The sequence below is a fragment of the Capsella rubella genome, unplaced genomic scaffold (genome assembly GCF_000375325.1).
Source record: "Capsella rubella cultivar Monte Gargano unplaced genomic scaffold, Caprub1_0 scaffold_6, whole genome shotgun sequence".
NCBI lineage: Eukaryota > Viridiplantae > Streptophyta > Magnoliopsida > Brassicales > Brassicaceae > Capsella > Capsella rubella.
The window spans coordinates 1,988,591-2,010,778 of NW_006238918.1; the positions used below are offsets into that span (position 1 = coordinate 1,988,591).

General features: G+C 37.4%; 6 protein-coding genes across 7 annotated transcripts; 1 reads left to right on the forward strand and 5 right to left on the reverse strand.

Annotated features, from left to right (window-relative positions):
• Positions 1-221: 221 nt before the first annotated feature.
• Positions 222-2,128, reverse strand: LOC17882425 (pentatricopeptide repeat-containing protein At5g06540). Its single transcript, XM_006289257.2, has one exon. The coding sequence runs from the start codon at positions 2,106-2,108 to the stop codon at positions 240-242; it is 1,869 nt and encodes a 622-aa protein (XP_006289319.1). The 5' UTR covers positions 2,109-2,128; the 3' UTR covers positions 222-239.
• An 86-nt stretch (positions 2,129-2,214) lies between these two features.
• LOC17883943 (F-box protein At5g06550) lies at positions 2,215-4,270 on the reverse strand. The gene is made up of 2 exons (XM_006289772.2): positions 2,968-4,270; positions 2,215-2,563 (listed from the first exon to the last, which is right to left on the reverse strand). The coding sequence occupies exons 1-2, from the start codon at positions 4,224-4,226 to the stop codon at positions 2,329-2,331; spliced, it is 1,494 nt and encodes a 497-aa protein (XP_006289834.1). The 5' UTR covers positions 4,227-4,270; the 3' UTR covers positions 2,215-2,328.
• A 191-nt stretch (positions 4,271-4,461) lies between these two features.
• Positions 4,462-7,371, reverse strand: LOC17881090 (myosin-binding protein 7). Of its 2 annotated transcripts, none has more exons than XM_006287452.2 (4): positions 6,939-7,371; positions 5,293-6,813; positions 5,097-5,143; positions 4,462-4,924 (listed from the first exon to the last, which is right to left on the reverse strand). In XM_006287452.2, exons 2-4 carry the CDS (start codon positions 6,703-6,705, stop codon positions 4,822-4,824), a joined length of 1,563 nt encoding a protein of 520 aa, XP_006287514.1. In that variant the 5' UTR covers positions 6,706-6,813; positions 6,939-7,371; the 3' UTR covers positions 4,462-4,821. The 2 variants fall into 2 exon arrangements, with proteins under 2 accessions (XP_006287514.1, XP_006287513.1); XM_006287451.2 differs by having other exon boundaries at positions 6,934-7,371.
• A 1,682-nt stretch (positions 7,372-9,053) lies between these two features.
• On the reverse strand, positions 9,054-11,970 carry LOC17883033 (probable carboxylesterase 15). Its single transcript, XM_006288102.2, has 2 exons — positions 11,162-11,970; positions 9,054-9,476 (listed from the first exon to the last, which is right to left on the reverse strand). Exons 1-2 carry the CDS (start codon positions 11,842-11,844, stop codon positions 9,161-9,163), a joined length of 999 nt encoding a protein of 332 aa, XP_006288164.1. The 5' UTR covers positions 11,845-11,970; the 3' UTR covers positions 9,054-9,160.
• A 145-nt stretch (positions 11,971-12,115) lies between these two features.
• LOC17883754 (D-lactate dehydrogenase [cytochrome], mitochondrial) lies at positions 12,116-17,440 on the reverse strand. The gene is made up of 18 exons (XM_006287261.2): positions 17,073-17,440; positions 16,881-16,983; positions 16,659-16,759; positions 16,495-16,543; positions 16,275-16,367; positions 15,812-15,926; positions 15,499-15,559; positions 15,353-15,389; positions 15,225-15,286; positions 14,969-15,065; positions 14,355-14,429; positions 14,169-14,277; positions 13,810-13,919; positions 13,437-13,499; positions 13,201-13,280; positions 12,980-13,110; positions 12,557-12,600; positions 12,116-12,459 (listed from the first exon to the last, which is right to left on the reverse strand). The coding sequence occupies exons 1-18, from the start codon at positions 17,324-17,326 to the stop codon at positions 12,340-12,342; spliced, it is 1,704 nt and encodes a 567-aa protein (XP_006287323.2). The 5' UTR covers positions 17,327-17,440; the 3' UTR covers positions 12,116-12,339.
• A 93-nt stretch (positions 17,441-17,533) lies between these two features.
• Positions 17,534-20,072, forward strand: LOC17883587. The gene is made up of 9 exons (XM_006288208.2): positions 17,534-17,692; positions 17,788-17,988; positions 18,077-18,209; positions 18,362-18,432; positions 18,554-18,602; positions 18,687-18,745; positions 18,837-18,949; positions 19,530-19,635; positions 19,799-20,072. The coding sequence occupies exons 1-9, from the start codon at positions 17,581-17,583 to the stop codon at positions 19,891-19,893; spliced, it is 939 nt and encodes a 312-aa protein (XP_006288270.1). The 5' UTR covers positions 17,534-17,580; the 3' UTR covers positions 19,894-20,072.
• Positions 20,073-22,188: the final 2,116 nt, after the last annotated feature.

Consider the following 22,188-nt stretch of genomic DNA (forward strand, 5'->3'; position numbering starts at 1 on the left):
TTTAACCCAAAAAAAAAGAGAAAAAGTGTATTGTTATGCTATATATTACATTTATATGTACCTAAATAAAAAAGATTTACGTTTTATGTACTTATTCCTTCAATACTATTTACTCGAAAAACGTCTGTGAACTTGTAAGAGGATTTGTATGTAGCATGCAAACTTGTGCACTAATTTAGGAAACGAAAAAAAAGAAGAGAGACAAATCCTCTACCAAAAAGTAGTTAAAACAAAGACTTTCACCAATAATCTCTGCAGGAACATGAACCGTTTCTGAAATGATGAAATCTGTTGCGGTCTCTTACTATAAACTCTCTACCATAAACTTCAGATATAAGCTTTGTTACTGTATGACAGTCCTCACATACCCTCAAGTTCTTCACTATCCTAATCGTTGTACCCGCCTTAGTCTTCATCATACCATATGCAATTGCAAGTTTCTCGCTGTGCATATGAATGGCGCTCTCCTTCTCCTCTTCGTCTACATCGAAAAACGAATCACTTGTGTTTCCTTTATAACCTATCAATCTTATCTTCCCCAACATCTCTTCCCACTTTCGTTTGATCTTACCCATTTCAGGATGCTTCTGATCATCTCCCATTGAGAACTTGTTTATTTTCCCATCAATCTCTATCAAGCTCCACCCCGGTGGTTTCTTAACAAGCTTCTCCTTCATCGTGTCTCTCAAGCTCTCGATTTTCTCCCATTGTCCTGCACACGCGTATATATTTGAAAGCAACACATAGTAACCGCTATGTTCTGGCTTCACTTCTATCAACATGTTTCCAACTCTCTCTGCCACCTCAGTGTTCTTATATATCTTACATGCTCCAAGCAATGCTCCCAGTATAGGAGCATTTGGCTTCACCGGCATTTTAAGGATAAAGTTTTCAGCTTCGGCTAACTTTCCAGCACGGCCAAGCATATCAACAATGCAACCATAATGCTCTAGTCTAGGCTCAATACCATAATCTCTTTTCATGTTCTCATATATCTCTAAACCTTTTTCAACTAATCCGCCATGGCTGCAAGCTGAAAGAACCGCTGTAAATGTAACATCCCTTGGGATGAATCCTAATCTAATCATTTGGGAGAAGTAATGAACTGCCTCGTGAGCATGTCCATGCACGGCAAGACCTTTGATTATCGAACTCCAGCTCAAGCTATCCTTGTCTGGCAATTCATCAAATACACAAATTGCTTTCTCGATATCCCCACACCTCCAATACATATCCACAAGAGCTGTCCCAAGAATAAGATTTACAGTAATGTGATTTTCAACAACATACTCATGAGCTCTTACTCCATGCTCAAGCGCGCCCAAATGAGCACAAGAAGAAATCACACTCACCATAACCGTCTCATTTGCAACAACTCCTTCCCTCTTCAAGAGTTCGAACAAGTCGATGGCTTTCTCAAAACAGTTGTTCTTCGCATACCCATTGATCATGATACTCCAAGTAAACAAATTTCTATGGGGCATTTCATCGAACATCTCTCGTGCATCTTCAATCATCCCACATTTGCAATACCCAGCTACCATAGAAGTCCACGAAACCACATCTCGGAACGGCATTTGCCCAAAGATTCTACCAGCAGCAGCGATCAACCCACAATTAGCGTACATGTGAACAAGCGAGTTCTCTACATAAACATCGTTCTGGAATCCGAATCTAACAATTTGTGAATGCGTTTGCTCTCCTATCGTCACGCACTCCATCTCAGTAGACGCCTTAATCAGAAACGGAAACGTGATGTTATCAGGCCAAATTCGAGATTTCAACATCTGGGTATAGAATCCAAAAGCCCTGCTAGGCTCTGCGCCAATGGAGAAGCAGCGGATGAGAAGGTTGAAGACGAAAAGATTGGGGTATTGAATCTGAGAGAAGATTCCGTATGCATATCCCAACAAATTGGTGGGTTTGTTGAAGATGGAGTCGTCAACGCAGAGAGCGAGTACACGACTGGCAACAAAGACGTCAGAGATGAGATGGGTTCGTATGAGAAAGCCATGGATGATCTTGAGGTCGGGGAAGGAAGAACAGGATTGGAGCAATGCAAGCTTCGGGTGTTTGAAACGAAGTGTGTTGAGCACAATGTTACTCATTCTCTGAAAAACAAAATACCCAAAAGTTTGCCACTTTATAAGAAATCAACAAATAACGGTCGATTTCCTCTGTTTTTTTTAAAGTTTTGGCTGGTAGAGTAACAAAGAGCATAAACAAACAATTTTAAGTCTAATAAGGGTAACAATTTCCTCGATCTGCATTTGTTAAAGGATCTGGAAGATGGTACAAAACTGAAATTTGAAGATGAAGTATTTGTCTTTAGAAAGAGAACTTGAAAGCATCAGCTTTGGCAGAGTCCCAGAAAGAAACTCTTTGTTCTTCGGCTCTTTTCGCTTCTTCTGCTTTCTTCTCTAACTTTTGGATAGTTCCGGGGTAAGCTCCTTCAATGGCCGTCTTAAATTTATCATGCAAATTCTCTCTGTCAGTTGTTCCGGAGACGAGCTCTTTAGCATTTGGTTTCTTCAGAAATTCCAACACATTCAATAAATTCCTCCTGCACAAGTAATGTTTCTCCTATTAGATCAGACTCAATACACATGTACTAAATCCATCTCTTCAACACACATGTCACCATATATCAACAACAGTCGCTACAACCTATGCACAAATAAGCTCCCAGATGAATACTATATAAAACATTTAATCTTCTCAATGAAGATCGTTATACTTTTGATATTCTAGATACATCAGTCTGCTTTTCCAGTGTCCACTGCCTGGCAGAGCTAAGTGGGATATTTTTGTGTTTAGCTAAGCAGAAGATTATAACATCTATAATAACCTTTATCTAGCATCTTTAAGTCGTTTCAGTTTATTGTTCATCTGTTGTCAACTTTATCTCCAAAAGGAGACATGAGACAAAGGTTTCAAACTAAAGAGCCAGTAGGAAGAATCCTTTACCTGCTAACATAATTCTGAGTAATAGCGATCGACTCCTCCAAGTTAATCACCAGATGCCACCATCCATTAGGTACAAACATCACCTCCCCAGCTTTGCATATACACTCAATAGGTTTCTTTTCCCAATTCTTAGTATCATCATAAAAGTTCATGAACCACTCTATTATAGAAACAGGACAGGCTACTTCTGCTCCATCGGGACTTGGATGCACACCGGGAGGAACCACATCTGGTGGGAACAGAACCCATTTTTTCGACCCTGTAATCACTGCATTCCAAGCAGATGTTGAGTTAGGATCAATGTGGAAAGACGATCCTGATCCGGCCGGGCCAATTATGATCCATCTATAATCAGGTCGCTCGTTTCCTAGAACACCAAACAAGTCCTCTCTGAAATAAACAGGAACATCATACTCCGAATCCAAAACCGGAACTTTCTCTGCAAACTTTGGATCAAACAAGTACAGTGGTCTTTCTTCCCTAGTTCTATCAGAATACCTAAAATAGTTCTCTAGCTTCATTTCAACTGGACCAACCGCGAACTCAACATCCCCAACCACCGTAGTCAGATAATCTCTGGACCATTTCTCAATGGCAGGCCAATTATCCAAACATCCCTCCAACAAAACCGGCTTATTCGGCTCCTCAAACTTCGTAATGAAATCTTCAACAGAAAGGCCTCTCACCCGGGTGATATTATCTCTTCTAAGCCATTTTGGTTTCATTTCGAGATTCGCACACAACCAGCTCTGAAATAGATAATCAGAATAGAAATCTATAATCTTCAAATTTGATTCACCATCTCCAGACAACTGGAATTTCGGGTGGTAAGCAGCTACATAGGTAGATTTCCACGACCCATTAAACAAAAACTCTCCTTTTAGCTGTTCTAACACGAGATTCCTCCAGAGAGGCTCATGATTGGCAAAAATATAGAAAGATTTGGTTACAGTAGCCAAAATACCCAAATGAGTCGCCCCGAGAAGACCTAGAATATCCAAAACGAGCTCATCAGTGAGTATCTGGAGATTACCTAATCCAGTGTTTCGCACATTGACCGAACCAGGATTAAAATACAGGTTTCCGAGAGGTTGAACACCATGCTCTTGCGAAGGAGCTGCAATTTTGAGCTTAAACCCTCCTTCATCTTCATCTTCTTCTATTCCCTGGTTTAGTGTTTCACGCTGAATGAGCTTTCGCTTTTTGGATTTGGATTTACGACGCTTCGATGTTAGCAACAGATTCTTGTACTTTGGCATGTTTGACGGAGCATCCGCTTCAGCGGCGAGGGTTTTGGGTTTTAAGTTTTAACAACCGCGAGGGTTCATAACTCATAATCTTACTTAACCAGGAGATGGAATTGAAAATACAACTTGGGTTGAATCGGTTCAACCGTAAAAACTAATTGCTTAAGCATTAGTAGGTGATTGGTTTAGTACGGATTTTGATAATTTGACGATCAAAACAAAACCAAGTCCCGTTAACCGATAACTGTTGAGAGAATAAACCGAAAGACTCGGATTTTTTTTTTTTTGCTTTTCTTTTCTGTTTCTTTCCAGAGAATTTTCAAACAAGAATCTGGAAAAATTATACACAGCTTACAAATAAGGGGACGTTCTTTTGCGTGAAGCCTCACTGATCTTTTCAGACAATCATCAAACCCCATTCTCAAAGACAATTGCAACCCCACAACAAATGAAATATGGCAAACACAAAAAGAAAAGAAAAATTACTGCACATGAGATACCATTTTTCTCAGCAACCATGAAGATGGACAGAGTAAAGCACACCGCTCCCAATACCTACTACTTTTCACACATTGTGCGTTTCAAACCAAATTTGAGGATGTGATTGTCAAACTTGTGTGCTTGAGAGACATCTCCATTGCCGTACCCGAGGAGTTTTTTCTAGAAGCATTTGCAACCCCATGTTGTTCCCTTGCATTGTGTTCATGTATCTGCATTTACACCATTTGGAACACGGCAAGGATAAGTATGTATGTTTTAAAAGATCTTTGCAAGTCTATAAAAGGATCTTAATCGTTTATAATACTACAAACTCAAAACTCAGTTCCCATAGAAGGTATCTGAAGCACAAGATAATCAAGATTCGACACTGTGTTTACTTACTTGCTTCGACGAGGCTTCTTTCTCCAGAAAACAAAAGATGTGATCCACTGCACAGGATAATTAGAAAAATCAGTTACTTTCGGAGTATACAATTCATTTTAGAAATACAGAACAAAACTTACCACAAGGAGTATACTATCAGTATTTACTATATAAAGAACACATCCCACTGATTGGTATAAGAAACAAAAATCACCTTAAAGAGAGATATGAAATTGAATGCTCCAACAATAGATGCTTTCTGCAGAGGCAATCTCCGTTCTGGGACAACATCCTTAGATAGATGTTGGGCAATTTCTTTTAAAAGAACCATTTGAGCTTTCTCAGTCCTCATTGACATAATCGCCTGTCTCATTGATTCCCTGTCAGCCTCTAGTGCTTGAAGCCTCATGTAGAGTTTCGCTATATCAGGATCACCAAGATCCGGCTGATTCGATTTTTCTCTCGGAGACATCGCATAACCATCAACAGTATCATTCTTAAGCTTTTGCTCAGCAGCACAACTATGAGATACACCGTGATGCACAGAGTCAATAGTATAAACTCTATCATTCATGTCGTTATCGCCTATTTCTGATGAATCACCTTTTGCCTTTGCATAGGAATTACCCTCTGCATACGAGGTATCTTCCACTTTCCTGAAGCTCCCACTGTTGGACCTTGGTGACTCAGTGGGAAAATCAGGTCTATGTTCCCTATTTGTTCCCAAAAGTGAACTTGAGCTACCAGTGGAAACCCTCCTGCAATGCCTCTGATGCCTAGGACTCTGACCAATCATCAACTTCTCCGAATAATTTCTCCCTCCAGATACATCACCATTAGACTGAGTAAAGCTAGGATTTTTCTCCATCTGACTGATTCTTTGTTCCAATGTCTTCAAATTTTCTAGGCCATGAGGTGAATCAGCCAGTGGGTACTTTTCAACATCATCAACATCAATATCAGCCTCCAGGGGTCCTGGGTTCTCATTCACATTGCACTTTATAGGAGGGTAATCATATGTAGGGAGATCATATTGGTAATCACTTTCAATCATGCTCGGGTTACGGCTAAGCATGCTCTTCTCCGCATCAACCTCAGTCTCACTGAGCCCGAAACTCATCATTCTATGCTTATAAGCCTGAGCTTCACAGGTCATAGCCTGAATGGTCTGCTCCCTCTTATATATCAAATCTTCCAGATCCAAAAGCTCTTGCTGATCATGCTCCATTTTCTCCTCAGCAAAACGCTTAAACTGTCTCAATTCCATTTGGAGTTCAGCCTTGTCCCTCTGCAACCTCAATATCATCGACATTGCCTCACTTGCAGCTGTGGATGCAGCATTCCTCTCTTCATCAAGCTCCTCATACAAATCTTGAATCGATTGCTGTTGGCTGCTAACAGTCTCCCTTAGCAGTTCCAATTCATTCTCAATTTGGACTTTAGCATTGGAATACAAGTCCAGCTCCAGCTCCGGTATGTGAAACAGTTTATCATTCTCGAATTCCTCGTATTTTCTCTTCACAGAACGAAGCAGAGAACCCGGAGAAGCATCATTCAAAGAGCAACTGCATCCACAATCACAGCATCTAACACCATCCCTAGGGGAAGATACAATTGCCAAATCCATAACTTTGGTAACAGTATCCAAATCACAATCTAACGCTACTACACATATACATAGTAACGATCTCCGTAGTCTAGATCCGGGAACACGAAATGAGCGCCAATATAGCTCCTGTAAAAGTCAATTCTCACAAAGATTAATTCAATCTACAAAACGATCGCTACTAAAAAGGAAGCTCCTTTCATGGGCAGAATAGGAAAAAGCAAACAAGGGCAAAATCTGGAGCTTTACCTTACCGTTTAACAAACCAAGAACACGAAGATTAAAGCCAAAGGTCGGAGTTTTCCCAGGAAAATATAAGCTTCTATCCTCAGGAAACAAAACAATTGGAAGCTAAATGATATCACCTTCTCCTTCTACAATAATTTCTGGGAAATTTAACAGAACCCCACCAACAATTTTCTCGCTTTCTGTGGTAAAACGAAAAGTAAAAGCAAAAGAGAGAAAGCAAAAAAGAAAGAAGAAAAAAATCGATTTTTTTTTATTGGTTGTGAATCAGAGGGAAACAAAAACAAATCGTGGAAACAAAGATTGAGAGAATTGGTCGTCGTCTTCGTAGTTTCCCTCTGGTTTATTCTGAAACCCTAAAGCTTTCTGTTTTATTCTAATCTTTCAATTTGAAATCGAGGAATAAACAAGGCTTTTCTCTTTCAATGGAGTCTCGTCTCGTGCCCACAACAAACGACGACGACGGCTTAAGGTTTATTTTTGGTAAAACCGAGTTTACTAGAGAGGTGTAATATTATTTATTAACGGTGAAGATGTGTTTTTGTAAGAATGAGATCAACGGCTGAGATCTTTGTAAGATGAGGTGTCTTTTCTTTACCTGCGGAAAATACAGGTCAGCTAATCTGTAAATATTATTAGTTTTTTTTTTCTTTTTAATAATAAAAGAGTGTGCCTCATCTATGAACCAATTACTAAATTTGTCATTCTTATAACGAATTTGTAATTATCTCATCGTTTCGATTACTGTGATCTTATATTATCAGATAGAAGATGTACATGTGTGTTTTCTTTTTTTCCTTGAATTATCCCAATCAAAATTTTTAAAATATGTAGTATATGTTTTTTTTATTAATGACAAACATATTGAAAGCTTTATTATTATTACTATCAAGTTCATAAAATTCAGTATCTAGTAAGTTATTATGTTTTGGACATTAGATAGTACTTTTTAAAATTTATGAATCTATTGTGTTCTCAAAAATGGGGAAATAGTCATATATTAGAGTTTTTTTTTTTTTAAATGACATCTTCCTTGAAGATATGAGATATATAAATGGTGACAAACCTTATTAGAAATCATGCATGAACAAATTGTTAATGATACATTAAATGGAGGTAGATTTAGCTGATGAATTTCTTATCAGTAAGTTTTATTGCTTCGAAGAGATCAATTTAATCCCAAAATTTTCTACCTATTTTAAAGAAATATTTGAGTCTAAAACATTTTGATATCTAAGTAGGTTATGCAGAAACAGACAGTTTAAATATTTGAAATGTTTGAATTTGAGACCTAGCTATACAATTCTGACCTGTAAAATATATCTTTGATGGTTTTAAATTGATTTAAGATACGTGTGATTCACGAACAGAACAATAAATCACATTGTAAACGATACATTATGTATATTTTTTTTTATGGGACGACTAATTCAAATGGTATTATTTATTTGATGTTTCTTATCTTACTATTATTTTTTGGGGTCAGATTGGAAGTTTCTTATCGGAGAAACTTTTCTTTATTAATGTGGAATTATTGGGTGTTTCCGAGTGGAAGTTATGGGCCATCGACATTGAAGCTTTCCAGGTCAACGTAGCCTAACATCATGAAAACATGATGAGTTTAAGCCCTTTGTTTTTTTTTGGGACAACAAATGTTCGATTAAACTAAAACTATACTGTATATGGGTACAAAAGTTGCGATTAGAACTAGTGGCCTTAAAAATTCTTTTAAGAAACGAACTAAACTTCGTCTTAAACCTAGATATATAGTATAGTGGAGGAAAGATTTCGTTTAAATGGATAACAAATTTCATGTCATTAATTAATATTAGGGAGTACCGAAGACTTGATACGTTTGTGTATTATCGATTCAAGTCTATTTGAGTTCAATACTTAAGACAAGAAAAACCTTGCATAAAGAAGAACATATACTTTGACATACTTATTCTGGCAACGAGCTGATAAGAAAAATGGAAAGTCAAACTACCAATATATGGATATACCATTTTAAGGTATGATTACGAATGTACCATGTATAAAATATAACGAAACCAAGAACATTGTATACGATTTGTGTACATATATATATATATATATATATATATATATATATGGTTCAAACTTGTTGACATGGCATTCTAATTAAATCAAACTCTTAGTTACCTTCGACAAGCTTAAACTTTATCTTTGACAAACAAAAAAAAAATTACCTTCAAAACAAGCCAAAATGCTAAAATAAATAAGACAAGTTGTTCATAAAGTCTCTAATGATACCAAGAACTTGTTCCGCAGCCTCGGAAGATGGATTGTTAGAGTAGAAGCCATGCTCCTCGTTTTTAAATTCAATGTAATCTACTTTTTTGCCTCCCATCCTCTTCAATTTACATGCATACTCTTTAGCCCTATCTCTTAAGAGTTCTGAGCCGCCGACAATCACCAACATTGGCTCTAGGCTGACTGATTCGAGTCTAGGGCTCATCGGTCCAAAAGGGTTAGCCATGGGATGATTTCTTGTTGCATCTTTTGGTAGTGACAATCTCCAAAACCTTCAAGAAGTTCAAAAAAGAAGTAGTTAAGCCCACTTTCTTTTCTCTCTCTCTCTCTCTCTCTCTCTGAGTCTCATATTGTAATAGACTATACCATTACCAATATTTTACTATACATATAGCTTTATGACAAAGGCCATGAAGAAGACGGGTCAATCATCTCATTGTTCAAACATAAAAAGAGAAACGATCAATTAGAGAGAAGACTTGAATGATATGTGATCTCAATGATTCCACGTGCGTTGATAAACATGAATATGCACATTCAAATTAATATGCAAAATACACATATATATATATTCTCTTGCATAAGATGTGAGAGTGAGACACTAATTAGTTGCATTGGGATAGTCACAGCTCAGGAGAAACAGACACAAATTAAACTGAGATCAATGATAATAGGGAAAACGAGGATAATGCATGACGCACTATCTCCTTTCCAAATATATCAACTACTGTTCTTGATATCTCATTATCTGTTTATTTCATCATCCCACTAATCCAATAACCTAAAACCACATGAATTTGCATCATATGCATTATGATAAAATCATACAAAAATACACGAAACTCGCTAAACTGTAGTATATTATTGATGCTTTGAAAACTCATCAGACTTTTGAAATTGTAAACTTATCATCTATCATAGATATATAGATTACAGACCATTTTCAAAAGAAACAAAAAAAAATCCTGAATGAGTAGTACAGTCAATCAAAATCGTCAAATATAATGGTAGGGTTTCTAATTGGTTGTGATCATGATTTTATAAGGTATCTTTTAAGTTTTTCTTATTCGATTACTTTCCATACATGATACTTTCTAGCTAAGTTGTCTTCCATCTACTGGATGATTTTTTTCTTCTTTCAAGATCCATTAATTCGTGTATCCACTGTGATGGAAGACCCTAATATTTGAAAAGCCAGCCATTTATAATGTTGAATGACTTGAGACTAATCAAAATAGTGGAGTATTAGTAGATTAAGCACATTGACTATAGTTTTTGTATGACGTAACATTATAACAGTCACGTCATGGGCTAAAAATCATACGTCTTCGCCGATTCGATTGTATCAATTCAAGATCATTACTATTTTCTCATTTTGAATTTATTTTTAAAAAAAACATATCACTATACATCATTTGGCTGTTGGTTAGTTGGTGAATGGTTGTAATCAAAATAAATGTATCCTTGGTAGGAAGAGTCGTTTTCTTTAGAAAGGTTCGTGTTTTCTTGTGTCGTAGAAATAAGTAGACTAACTGCGAATTCGATTATAAAAATTTATCAAAAACATTAATGAAAAATATCTTCTGAAAATATTAGAGAGTCTATAATTTTTTTTGTGATGTTTAAACAACACACATCTGTGTATTCATGAAGAGACACTGTGACTCTAGCTGTCTCTTTCTCATGCGACTCGGCAAATTAACTCCCAAGGTTTAAATTGGCATTACACACATAAAAAGATAATATATGAAATTAAAGTAACTGAAAACGACCTCTATAATGACTTTATACATTTAATAGTATGCTTTAAAAATAGTTAATAGTTAGGTTATAAACTAGTATGAAGTCATGCATGACTAGTAATTCAAATTTTTAATGTTCTATGCAAAAATTAAAATTATTCGTTAGTACGTCTAAAAGAAAAATTAAAATATTAGAAAGTGTTGTGTTAGCTTACTTGTCAAGCAAATCCAAGTTGAGCAAAGCTTCACTTGGGCCATCTTCCGACTTAGTCCTCTCCTCCCCGCCAAAAAACGGCCCCAAGAGAACGTAACCACGAACCCGAACCGGTGTCAACTCGACCGAACCGGATCCTGAGCGGACAGCGAGTTGATGAGCTATGTTCCCACCGGAGGAGTCACCCACAACAAAAACACGGTCAAAGTCAACCCCCGGTCCATCTTCAAACCAGTGGTCCGCATCACCTGAAAGAGCCTGGTCTTGGAGCCATACGAGCGCAGCCTCGGCATCCTCGAAGGCAGCGGGGAGGCGGTGTTCAGGTGCTAACCTGTAGTCGGGTGCGACCACAAGTGCTTGGAGGGAAGATGCGAGGGTTAGACAGAAGTTGTGAAAGTGAGGCCAAGAACGTGAGCCAAAGCAGAAGCCACCACCGTGGAAGAAGACCACGACGGGGATGGTGGTACGGTTGGTGGCTGAAATGGGTTTGTAGAGACGGAGGTGAAGATTGTTTGGTTTGTGATAGATGGAGTCTTTGAATACAACGGTTTGGTGGCTTTTGAATGGGATTTGTTGGGTGATAAGGTCAATGCTCTTGGACCTTAAAACGGTGCCGTTGCTTAGGAGCTGAAGTAAACCCATGCAGTCTTCTGCTACTTGTGCTTCTTCTCCTAGGGAACCCATTCTTCTTGATCAGTTCTTTTAATTAGTCTCCCTTTTGTTTTTTTTGGATATGTGTCTTGAGTGTCATGTGATGTAAACTATATATAGATGGAAGTAACCAAGGGTACTTTGGTAATATAAAATGTGGATATGTCAAAATCTTTGAGGGAGCCCACGTTTTAATTGTTTTGCGGCTGATTCGTCTCATGTGACTTGGTCATTGCTATCGACCTCTTATGGTTTTTGTCAATCCTAAAAAGATGCACTTAGATCATGAGTCGGTGCTTCAAGATACATAACACGTCGCTCTCATCTTTCCTTAGATTTTACCACTTGCAAACAAGTAAATGGATGCGATTTGCTTGCATCAGCTGTTTTGTACTTGACATGTAACTTTAGGTTTCAACAAAACAGAAGAGAAACAGTATGAAACCAAAGATACAACAGTGTTACACATACAACATTAACATCTATTTTTAACTAAGGAACGCTACCTGAAGAGACACACAAGGAGTCTTAGAAACATACATGGGGAGGAATTAACTTTCCCGGGTTCATGATATCGTTCGGGTCCAATGTTTTCTTGATTTTCTTCATAGTTTGTAGTGCTTCTATTCCCAGTTCTTTCTCCAGATACTTCCATGACATAACCAAAAGACCCGTTCAATTCACAACTGGACATTCATATAAATGAAACACAAGACATGATATGAATAGAAGAAGCTATACATACCTTCATTTTCCCTGTTCCAACACCGTGCTCTCCAGTACATGTTCCTGATGACAAGGTTCAGAACCAAGTGGCATCATTAAAATCATGTTTTTCTAAATCGGGCAACAAGCGTATACAGGTTGTAAAAAATAGACACAATAAGGACGATGTAAATATAGCCAACTTGATCTAACAAGCTAATTAGCTAACAAGCACCACAACATCACTCTGTTAAAAGTTAAATAATCAAATGCTAGGCCTCGTTTGTTTAGCAAACATATCCAACCTATTTGTTGATGATTTTCACCAAAAGGAACAGAAAGTTTGACTCCTACCGATCTTTAATTTGCTTTTCGATTTTGATCAGGGAATATGTTAATAAGCTTCACATCTATTACAGTTTTGCACTTTTGCAAACACACAAAGAATGGAAAAAGCATTTACCATCCATGGACAGTGCACTGTGAACCATAAAGTGGTTCAGTCTTTCTGCTTCTCTTCGCTGCTCTTCCTTGCTCGGATCAAACATAATACATGCGTGAAAGTTTCCATCTCCGGCATGAGCAATAACAGTACTGAAAGTAGAACAACAATTGTCAGTATACACTTTTTAAGAAGTTAAGGCCTAGTATGTTGATGATATTAAGCATAGGAAAATAAGATACCACAACAAGGACGATGCTTCAATCTCTTTCTTGGATTTTGATATTAGTTCTGCGAGGTGAGACAAAGGGACACAGACATCCTGTAAAAGAAATAGGTACAGATGATTCCTTGTTTTGACCTTATAGATAAAGAATAAAATAACAAAAAGATTATGGCACAACATGGTTTCTAGGTTCCTGATTGTAGCCTGGAAAGGTCATCTATAGCCAAAGTGTGTCAAAGAAAAACAACATACCGTAATCATTGCTTCATGCCCTGGCGCCATTGCATAGCAAGACCACAATGCCTCCTTTCTTATCTGCATAAAAATTAGAGCCAGAGGCAGTAAATCTTTGGTAACTCAATGTTATTAGAAGCAAAGGACAGTGTAATAATTGTACAGTTTTTTTTGCCCATATCCTTATTCACAAATCACCAGAAAATAGTTCTCACATTTGGTAGTATACCATAAACAGGATAGTGAAGAAAACAAATTTGGACTATACCAAGAGTCTACGAAGCAAGAACAGACCACAACAACAACAAGTACATATTTTCCGTCTTTTCTGCTTCTCATTTATGCTGGAAGGTTCAAGGGGGAAAGTGTTGGGAGTGGGACAGAGAATTACCTTCCAGAGTTCTTTTTTTGCTTCAGGTTCTTCTGCAAACATAAAATCTGATCCATTGTGTTTCGAAGCAATCTGCTGAACAATTTGTGTCTGCTCACGTGTATATGCCTCTAACAGAGAGAGAGAAAAAAAGATCGAGAGTATTAGAAGACAATGATTCTCTCTTTATGTGTCTACTGGAAAGCAAGACTGAGCATTAGAATCCTGTGATCGGATAAATTAGAAGATACAGGGGAGTGAATATGATTTCTCTAACAGATACAGATATTGTTTAGAAAGAGTAAACTACTATAAGCAATGTATAATCTTAGATAGCTTGAAATACCAATTGGAAAGTACAAAATATGACACAGAATCACCTGTGCCTATAAATTCGAACATCAGAGTTGGAGCTTCATTCAAGTTTTTCCCGTTTGCCATATTAATAGCCCTGATTTGAACCTCGTCAAGGAGCTCCACTCTTGACACCTGATGGGAATAAATATATGGCTGAGAAGATTCTAATAAAAATTATAAATCATATAATTCAGACGCAGAGGTCTAACCTGTATTCCAGACATCATAGTGGCAATGGCCACGTCTGCAGCATCCTTAACTGTAGGGAAATTGCACACTGCCACCTAAAATTATATCATAAATGTGTATGGAACTGAATCATAAGAAAAATTGATAACCACTGCAAATGATGACAAAAGGTGTTTGAGTGTTTCTATCAAACAAGTCTGGATTGTAATGCTATTTTACACACTTGAATGTTAGAGTGATGTACAATCCATACTGAAGCAGGAAGTAACAAAGGCAAGGGAAACAAGGGTCCATAAGGCAAATAACTTATACTATTCCTTGAAATGTTTGTTTTGAGATTTATTTTTACTCGATTATAATGCTGGTAGTAAAAGAGTTGAGATATAGAAAATAAGCAAAGAGACATATTAAGCCAAAACAGAAATATGTGAAACTCTAGTCAGGCTATATGATTTTTTTGGCAAGAGAAAACTAAGTATGAATTTTTGCAAAAAAAAAAATGAACTCAATTTGGACCTTCAAGGGCGAACTAAATCACATAGCAAAGGAGCTTAAATATCTTTTTGGTAGAAACCTGAATCAGAACTCAAAGATAAATGAACGAAATCTACGACAAAGGAAGAAGTCAATATACCACTGAATGCTGCGGGATTTTCTGAAGCCGGAGAGTAACCTCAGTTATGACTCCCAAAGTCCCCTCACTCCCAATCATCAAGCGAGTCAAATCGTATCTGAGATACCAGTCCAACAAGTATCAAGCATCAACTTAAATGATACTTAATCAAACAACCGAAAGCATACGATTCAGCTCTTACTTATAGTTTATTGTTTCTGAGAAAAAGAGATCTAAATAAAAAAACCAAGAAATTAATTAAAGACTAAAGACAAACCCCGCAGCACTCTTTCTGGCACGTGAAGCTGTCTTCACAACATCTCCATTAGGAAGCACCACCTGAGATGAGCATAGCATAAATAAAATAGTACACTGGGGGATAAATCAGTGGAAGAAGAAACAAACCTTAAGGCTTATAACATTGTCACGCATAGTTCCATACCTACAAGCTAGTAGCAAAATTATAATAGCCAACCGGATTAAAGCACCCTCACAATTATTACAAAGATGGGCAATCAAACAAGTGAAAAGAAAAGTTGCAGACGAACTACCTTACAGCTAAAGAGCCAGAGCAACGCGTAGCACACATGCCTCCTATCGAGGCGCCAGGTCCTGCACCAGATATTTTTTTTTATCATGAACGGACCCCAGAAACATGAAATTGAAGTTCAGGAGTCAATTTAATACAACAACACTAAAGATGCTGAATGATGCAGCAACAGCACAAAATATATTTCTAAAGCGTTAATTGACGTTACATAAAAATAAAAAAATCAGTTCATCAAAAACTCTGTTCCAAAAATTAAAGCATAAATATGAAAGCTATGATCTGAGAGATAAGGTACAATCTCAATGTTGTCGAACCTGGGTCAAGAGGAAAGAATAGACCGTATTCTTCCAAATATTCATTAAGCTCCAGCCAACCAATGCCGGGCTCAACAACAACGTCCATATCCTCCACATGTAATGCCTTCACACTCTAAGGTTTGAAAGAAAAAAGTTTGATTTAATAACATTTGTATGTGGAATATAAGTGATGGACTGATGCTCATTCTTCCTATTTCCTGATCTAGGAAATTAATTAGGATTTTCAATTCCTTATTTAAAAATAAGGACGAAGTCTCGTTTGTGAGACTCACCCAAGCTAGAGAGTGTGATATAGGTTTATTGGGATATGCATTCCAAATGAACGAGTTACATCATTGAAAATCGTCTTTCTATACTAATGTAGCAGGTACATGGAATGATTTATTGCATGACACCAAAAGGATAAGTTTGAAATGAAAATCAAGGACGCTGATGTCGAACTCAAAAGATTAGCACATACCTTCATTAATGACATGTCAATGCATACACCTCCTTTTGGAGCCAGGGTATGACCCTCAATCGATGTTGCCCCACCATATGGTACAATAGGAACCTAATCAAATAGTAAATATCAAATCCACCAGGAAGCTACAAATCCCAAGTAATATAGCATATTGGCCTAGACTAGAACTCAAAAAGACTGAGGGCACTGAATTTTCTACAGGTACAAACTTACAAACCTTATATTCATTGCAGGATTTAAGAATCTTGGAGACTTCTTCTTCGGACCTAAACAATATAAAAAAGGATGATGATCCATGCATCTGTTCTTAAGACCCGAACCATTCTCAGCTACTGATATTAATCTAGAGGGCAAAAACATTGCAGCAATGAGTAGTCTCACCTTGGGAAAACAACAACATCAGGAATGTTTACTGCCTTGTGAAAACTGTTCTGAGGCTTCCCATGGAAGTACCTTTCGTCGTAGTCAGTAGTCAGGTTATCCTAAAACAGAAGAAAGATAGGCAACGAAATTCAGAAGAAAAGTGGAAACTTTCAAATACGTCAGAACATAGGAACAGTTCAAAAAGAAGAGAAGAGTCACAAATTCAAATTTTGGAAGCACCTGGAGGATTGTCTTCAATTGAGTAATAAGCTCCTTAGGGACTTCCTTGTATTCCCCTTTAACTACAGGCTCAGTGCTATCTTTCCCACCAATAGTTACATCTCTGCAGAGAATTGAAAAATAAACTAACAATCTCACGATTCTGCGTTGAATGACTTCAAAATTATGAAATTTTAATAGAGAATGACGAACCTTGGATCCAAAGCTGATGATGATTCGCTGATAGAAGGATGCGACTGATTCATGAACGCATAAGAAGAGGCGGAAGCGGCTATTGCCAATGGAAGAAGTGAGCTCGACCACCAAGTTGGGAGTCTCCGGCGTCCCTTCTCCGGGAAAACTACGGTCACATCACCGGTTAACTTGGGAGTCGAGTGGAGCTGACGAGATTTCCGGAGAAAAGAGAAGACTGTTTTAGAGCGAGCGAACCTTGAAGTGAAAGCCATGGATTGTGGGTGGATTTCACGGCCAGACGGGGAGATTGGGAATGAAGAAGAAAGGAAATACAAAAAAATAAATAAAAAGTCAAAAGTCAAAACTAATCAAACCATTATTATAATATCTCCGGTTTACAGAAGTCAAAATCACGGTGGTTCCTTCCAACATATGTTAAACCGGGAAAATCAAATTCCCGCCGAAAACAAAATCGGAGAGAAAAAGAAGAGATCTCAGTGAAGCAAGAAGAAAGCTTTTTTTAGAGATGGAGGAAGAGCTCAAGAGCTTGAGCAAAAGCTTAGGAGGATTCTGCAATCATCTTCAAAGTAGCTGTGATGCTTTCAATCATTCTCTCCAGCGTCGTCCTATTCCTCTTGGTCTCTTTCTCTCTTTTTCCCCTTTTCACTCTGATTCTTTTGTCATAAACCCTAAAAATTTAAAAAATTCATTTTTTTTTTTTGGATTCTGGCAGATTCGGCTTCATCGACGTTCATCAATAGCCTCAATCGTCGACTCTCTACAGCAGCCTCTGAGCTCAATTTCCTGGATTCAATGTCTTTTGGGACTGTCTCTTTTGAGGAGCTTCTGGGTCACTGTAGTCAGATCTACAAGAATAATCAAGACCATCTTTTGCATCTCCAGGACCGCCTCACTGACTTCGGCTATGTTCCTGGTACTCTCTTTTTGCTTTTTTGTTTCTTCTAAGATTTGCTCCTATGTTACTGTCTAATCCTTTCACAATTTTATGTTTTTGGACCTAGAAATTGAAATTGATCAAGGTATAGATGAAGAATCTGACTTTAATGCATATGTTCATGGGGATTCAAGGCATTTGGGTGATGATTTGGAACCTTATTCGTTGCAAGTCAAAAAAGGATTAGATGAGGATGATCTGTATCCTTTTTTACTAGATTAATGATGTCAACCAGACAATAAGCAGCTTAAAAGCATGTGGATTTTTGTTATAGTTTGACGTTTGTTTTGTCCTCCTGATCAAATCCTAATCACAGTGTTGTGCTGGATTCGTTTTCCTTGACGTTTCCTAGTCTGTATGATTCACTAAATTTGAAGAAGCTTGGGCTTTCAGATGCTTGTCTTGCAACTTTGGCTTCGGAAGGTGAGGCACCAACATTTTTCTCTAGTGTGATTTGCTGTAATTCTTTAGTATGTATGTACAGGATGGTTTTTACTACTTTGACCATGTTCTTAATGTTTCTTACTTTTCCAACTGTTTCCAGGTAATGATAATGTGAAGGATCCTGAAACGTCTTTGAAAGAATCAGTCAAGTCAGTTTTTGATGCCTTAGAAATAAATAAATCCTTATGTGTTTCCTTCTTAGTCGTACATCAGCAAGTTTTCTTATGATACAGGGCCAAAACATTTGACACAAGTTCTCTACCTCCTCCAAAGGCATCAGAGCTTTCCAATAGTTATTTCTAAGCCTTTAATAGTGTGATTTGATTGTCCGGGAATTTTTCATCAGTCTCTGGTATAATGATGTTAGACTTTGTTACATGCAGAAGATGAGAATGCGACACTAGAGATGGATAGAACGTCAGGGCCTACGTTAACATTGCTAAAAGAAGAATATGAAAGTCTTCCCTCTTTCATGAAGTCTCTAGCATCGTGGGAGGTATTGCCCTAGTTCCAACTTTTTGTATAATTTTCTGCCATCAAAATTATCAGCAAAACATGAAAACTTACTATCCCCTGCAAGCCTGAACCTGCTGTCTGTTTAGTTGGCTCTTTTTAAATTCAGAACCACCAACAGAAGATCTAAGTTAGTTTGCAAGAATTTTGTGATCAAATCTTTGTCCATTATTTGGTTTACATTTTTCACTGCCTTGTGCATTCTGCTATAAACATTCTCCCTAGCCTGATACTGGTTCTTCATAGCACGTCCTAATGTTGGTTATTTGTGAAACACGATTCTGGTGCACTGAGATAACCAAAAGTATTGGGTAATTGTGAATTTGTGAGGATTAGTTTGATTTTGCAATGGAACTAACACAGTAAAGGCTTATTAGTATTATATTCATTTTCTAGTTTGTTGCCATGCTCAGATTTTGTCTTCCTTTCAAAAACTAGAATTCAGACTGAGGTCTTAATAATCTCTATGCCCAAAAGATTTTGTTTGTTTATACTGTTTGAACACTCAATAGGTTCCCTTAACTATTTCCCTCAATATATTTAAAGCATGCATATGTTTCCAGGATCTGCTTAGTGCCGTGCAGAAATTCAACATGGTCCTCGATAGCAAGAAACAAACAAATGGGTCTTACTACTTCCGTGCAGACGAGATTCCGACTCTAAGACTTGGTAGGTTCATATCTCTCACACCATATCTTGCTTGTAGCACCACAAAGTTGATTAATTTATTGAACCAGACTATAGATGTAAAAGCTAGGATCTTCAATTAATATCTTGGGATTCACAAACAATAAATGCGCAGCATAGACAATGATGATGGTTTATATTGCAGGGCATAAGGAAAAAGCCTACACGTTGCTGCTGACCCGGATGAAGAGACTTGTAGTTGAGACAAAGGACGGTGTTGTATCTTATAGAGTTGCATAGAGCGGAGAGTAATCCTTGTGTTTTAAAAGTCTTCACATCGTAACAGTAATATGTAAACAAGCTGCAAACCAAAAATATTCAGTTTGAGATATATCCGCAGCGTGCGAATGGTCAAACTTGCGAGAGATAGCTATCAAGTGTTTGTTAATCATTTTTGAATGTTAATAATATTTCCCCCATGAATTTGTTTACATTTCAAAAAAAAAGCTGAGAAGCTTTTGAAACCCTATGAATAGCTTCAAAACGGTCAATAAATATATCTTTACAGTCTTCAATTTCGGGTATAAAAGAGATTGTGGCCTTCTTTAAACACTTGGCGTTCTCTAAGATGTATGCCACCAAATCTTCCTCTTCTCCTATTCCTCCATAGTTTATCATCTCAAACTCCTCCAGACTTGATGACAAACATTCCGGATCAGAGCTCCATAAAGGATATGCATTAGAAGCTTGAGAGGTTGATCTCTAAGAAGCAACAAGTGGTACTATCAATTACACTAATTGTTAAAATGAATTATTGAGTTGGATCAGGTGGGTATACGTACGTAATCAACTATAAGAGATTTTAGTTTAGGAGTATTTCGAAGCAAAGGCACGAGTGATTCCATCCAGTCTGAGTTACATGGAACTAGCTTACACTTTATCAGCCGAAAGAATTTGATGGTGCCGCAGCACACAGCCTACATTAATGATGAACAAAACGACATAAGTAGTGCAACAATTAATGGGGAGCACGTACAAAACTAGGCTAGAGAGAGAGAGAGAGAGAGAGATACCATTTCATGAGTCAAAACCAACTCCAGAGACAAGACCGCGGAAAGAGGTCTTAACAGCTGGTCAATATCAGGGAAATACTTACCCTTGATAAAAGCATATTGGAGGCAAGGCATATTCTTGATCGAGAAAGAGTTTCCTGAACGATCAGTGATGTAAAAGTCTCTTAATGCCGGAGTATCCAAAACCAAAGACCTATTGATCTACTTGTACATCAGCTGGCAATGATGTATAGTTACGGTACGACAAGAACCGTAAAGAAGGCACTTTCACACTAAACGTGGCAATATTGTCATCCTTTTTCCTTTTCACACACAAATACCTAAGAACGGGACAGCTCGATAATAAGGCAACGAGAGAAGCCTCGTCTTTGTACACCACATAATATAGGTCGAGGTTTCCGAGAAGTGGGAGGGAAGAGGTACAAGGAGGATCCACGAGAATCTTGTGGGAGAGTTGCAGATGCAAGAGTGTTTTGCAGGTGTAAAGGCTAATGGGCATTCTGGTTGGATCTGCTGACCATACAAGCTTGAAAAAAAGCACCCACACGCTGCGGTTAATAGCACTTTCAACCCATTTTCCAACATTAGCATCACTAGGACATTGTGGTCCGAGTCTGATGGACAAGATTGCTAAGACAGGTGCTTTGTGGGATTCCATTGACTTGTCAAGAAACCAGTAAACGCTTTTTTTTTTTGAGCCTTCGTCATCGTCAGCATCATCATCATCATTATTATTATCATCATCATCATAAAAATCATCATCGTCATCGTCATCATCAAGTTCATCACCGTCATCATCACTTTCTTTGTATGCAAGAAAGGGTACCATCGTCCAGATAAAACGCCACCGCTTAGACAAGATCATGGTGGCTACTGCATCCTTTGTCGGGATAGAAAAAAGTATCGTCACAAGCACATCGTCGGGTAAAGCGCTGATCCTGTCTTCACAAGTTATCTCTTCAATCCTGCCACCACAGTTTTCATTAGTTTCTCGCATCTTCACCAGGCTATAAACCCTAAGAGAATTGATTCCGTGTCTAAGGCAAAATTAAGAGAATATGTTATTGTTTTATATAGGCTCAGATATACTTTTACTAATACTAACTAAATATATTTCCTTAATTATATATATTTATGACCTGTCAAAACTATTTATTTGCATTACTAATCGTTTTTGTTTTAAAATAATAATAATAATAATAATATGTAAACAAGCTAGAAACAAAAATATTATATAAAATGAATTATCCGTTTGAATAAGAATAAATATCTAACGCAAACAACATGCAATAATGGGGTTTTGAAACATGTTGAGGAATAGAAAAAACTTAAGCATCTATTCTATTAAAGCTGAAGTACACAATGAATTTACACTATACTTTCAAAATGAAATAATTATCATTTCTAACTGGGTTAACACGCGGATCTAACTAACTAAACGGATATGTTAATCGGGTTTAGAGATTTAATCTCCATCGTTCATTTTTCAGTTGATAAAAAAAAAAATTGGTTTTCAATAATT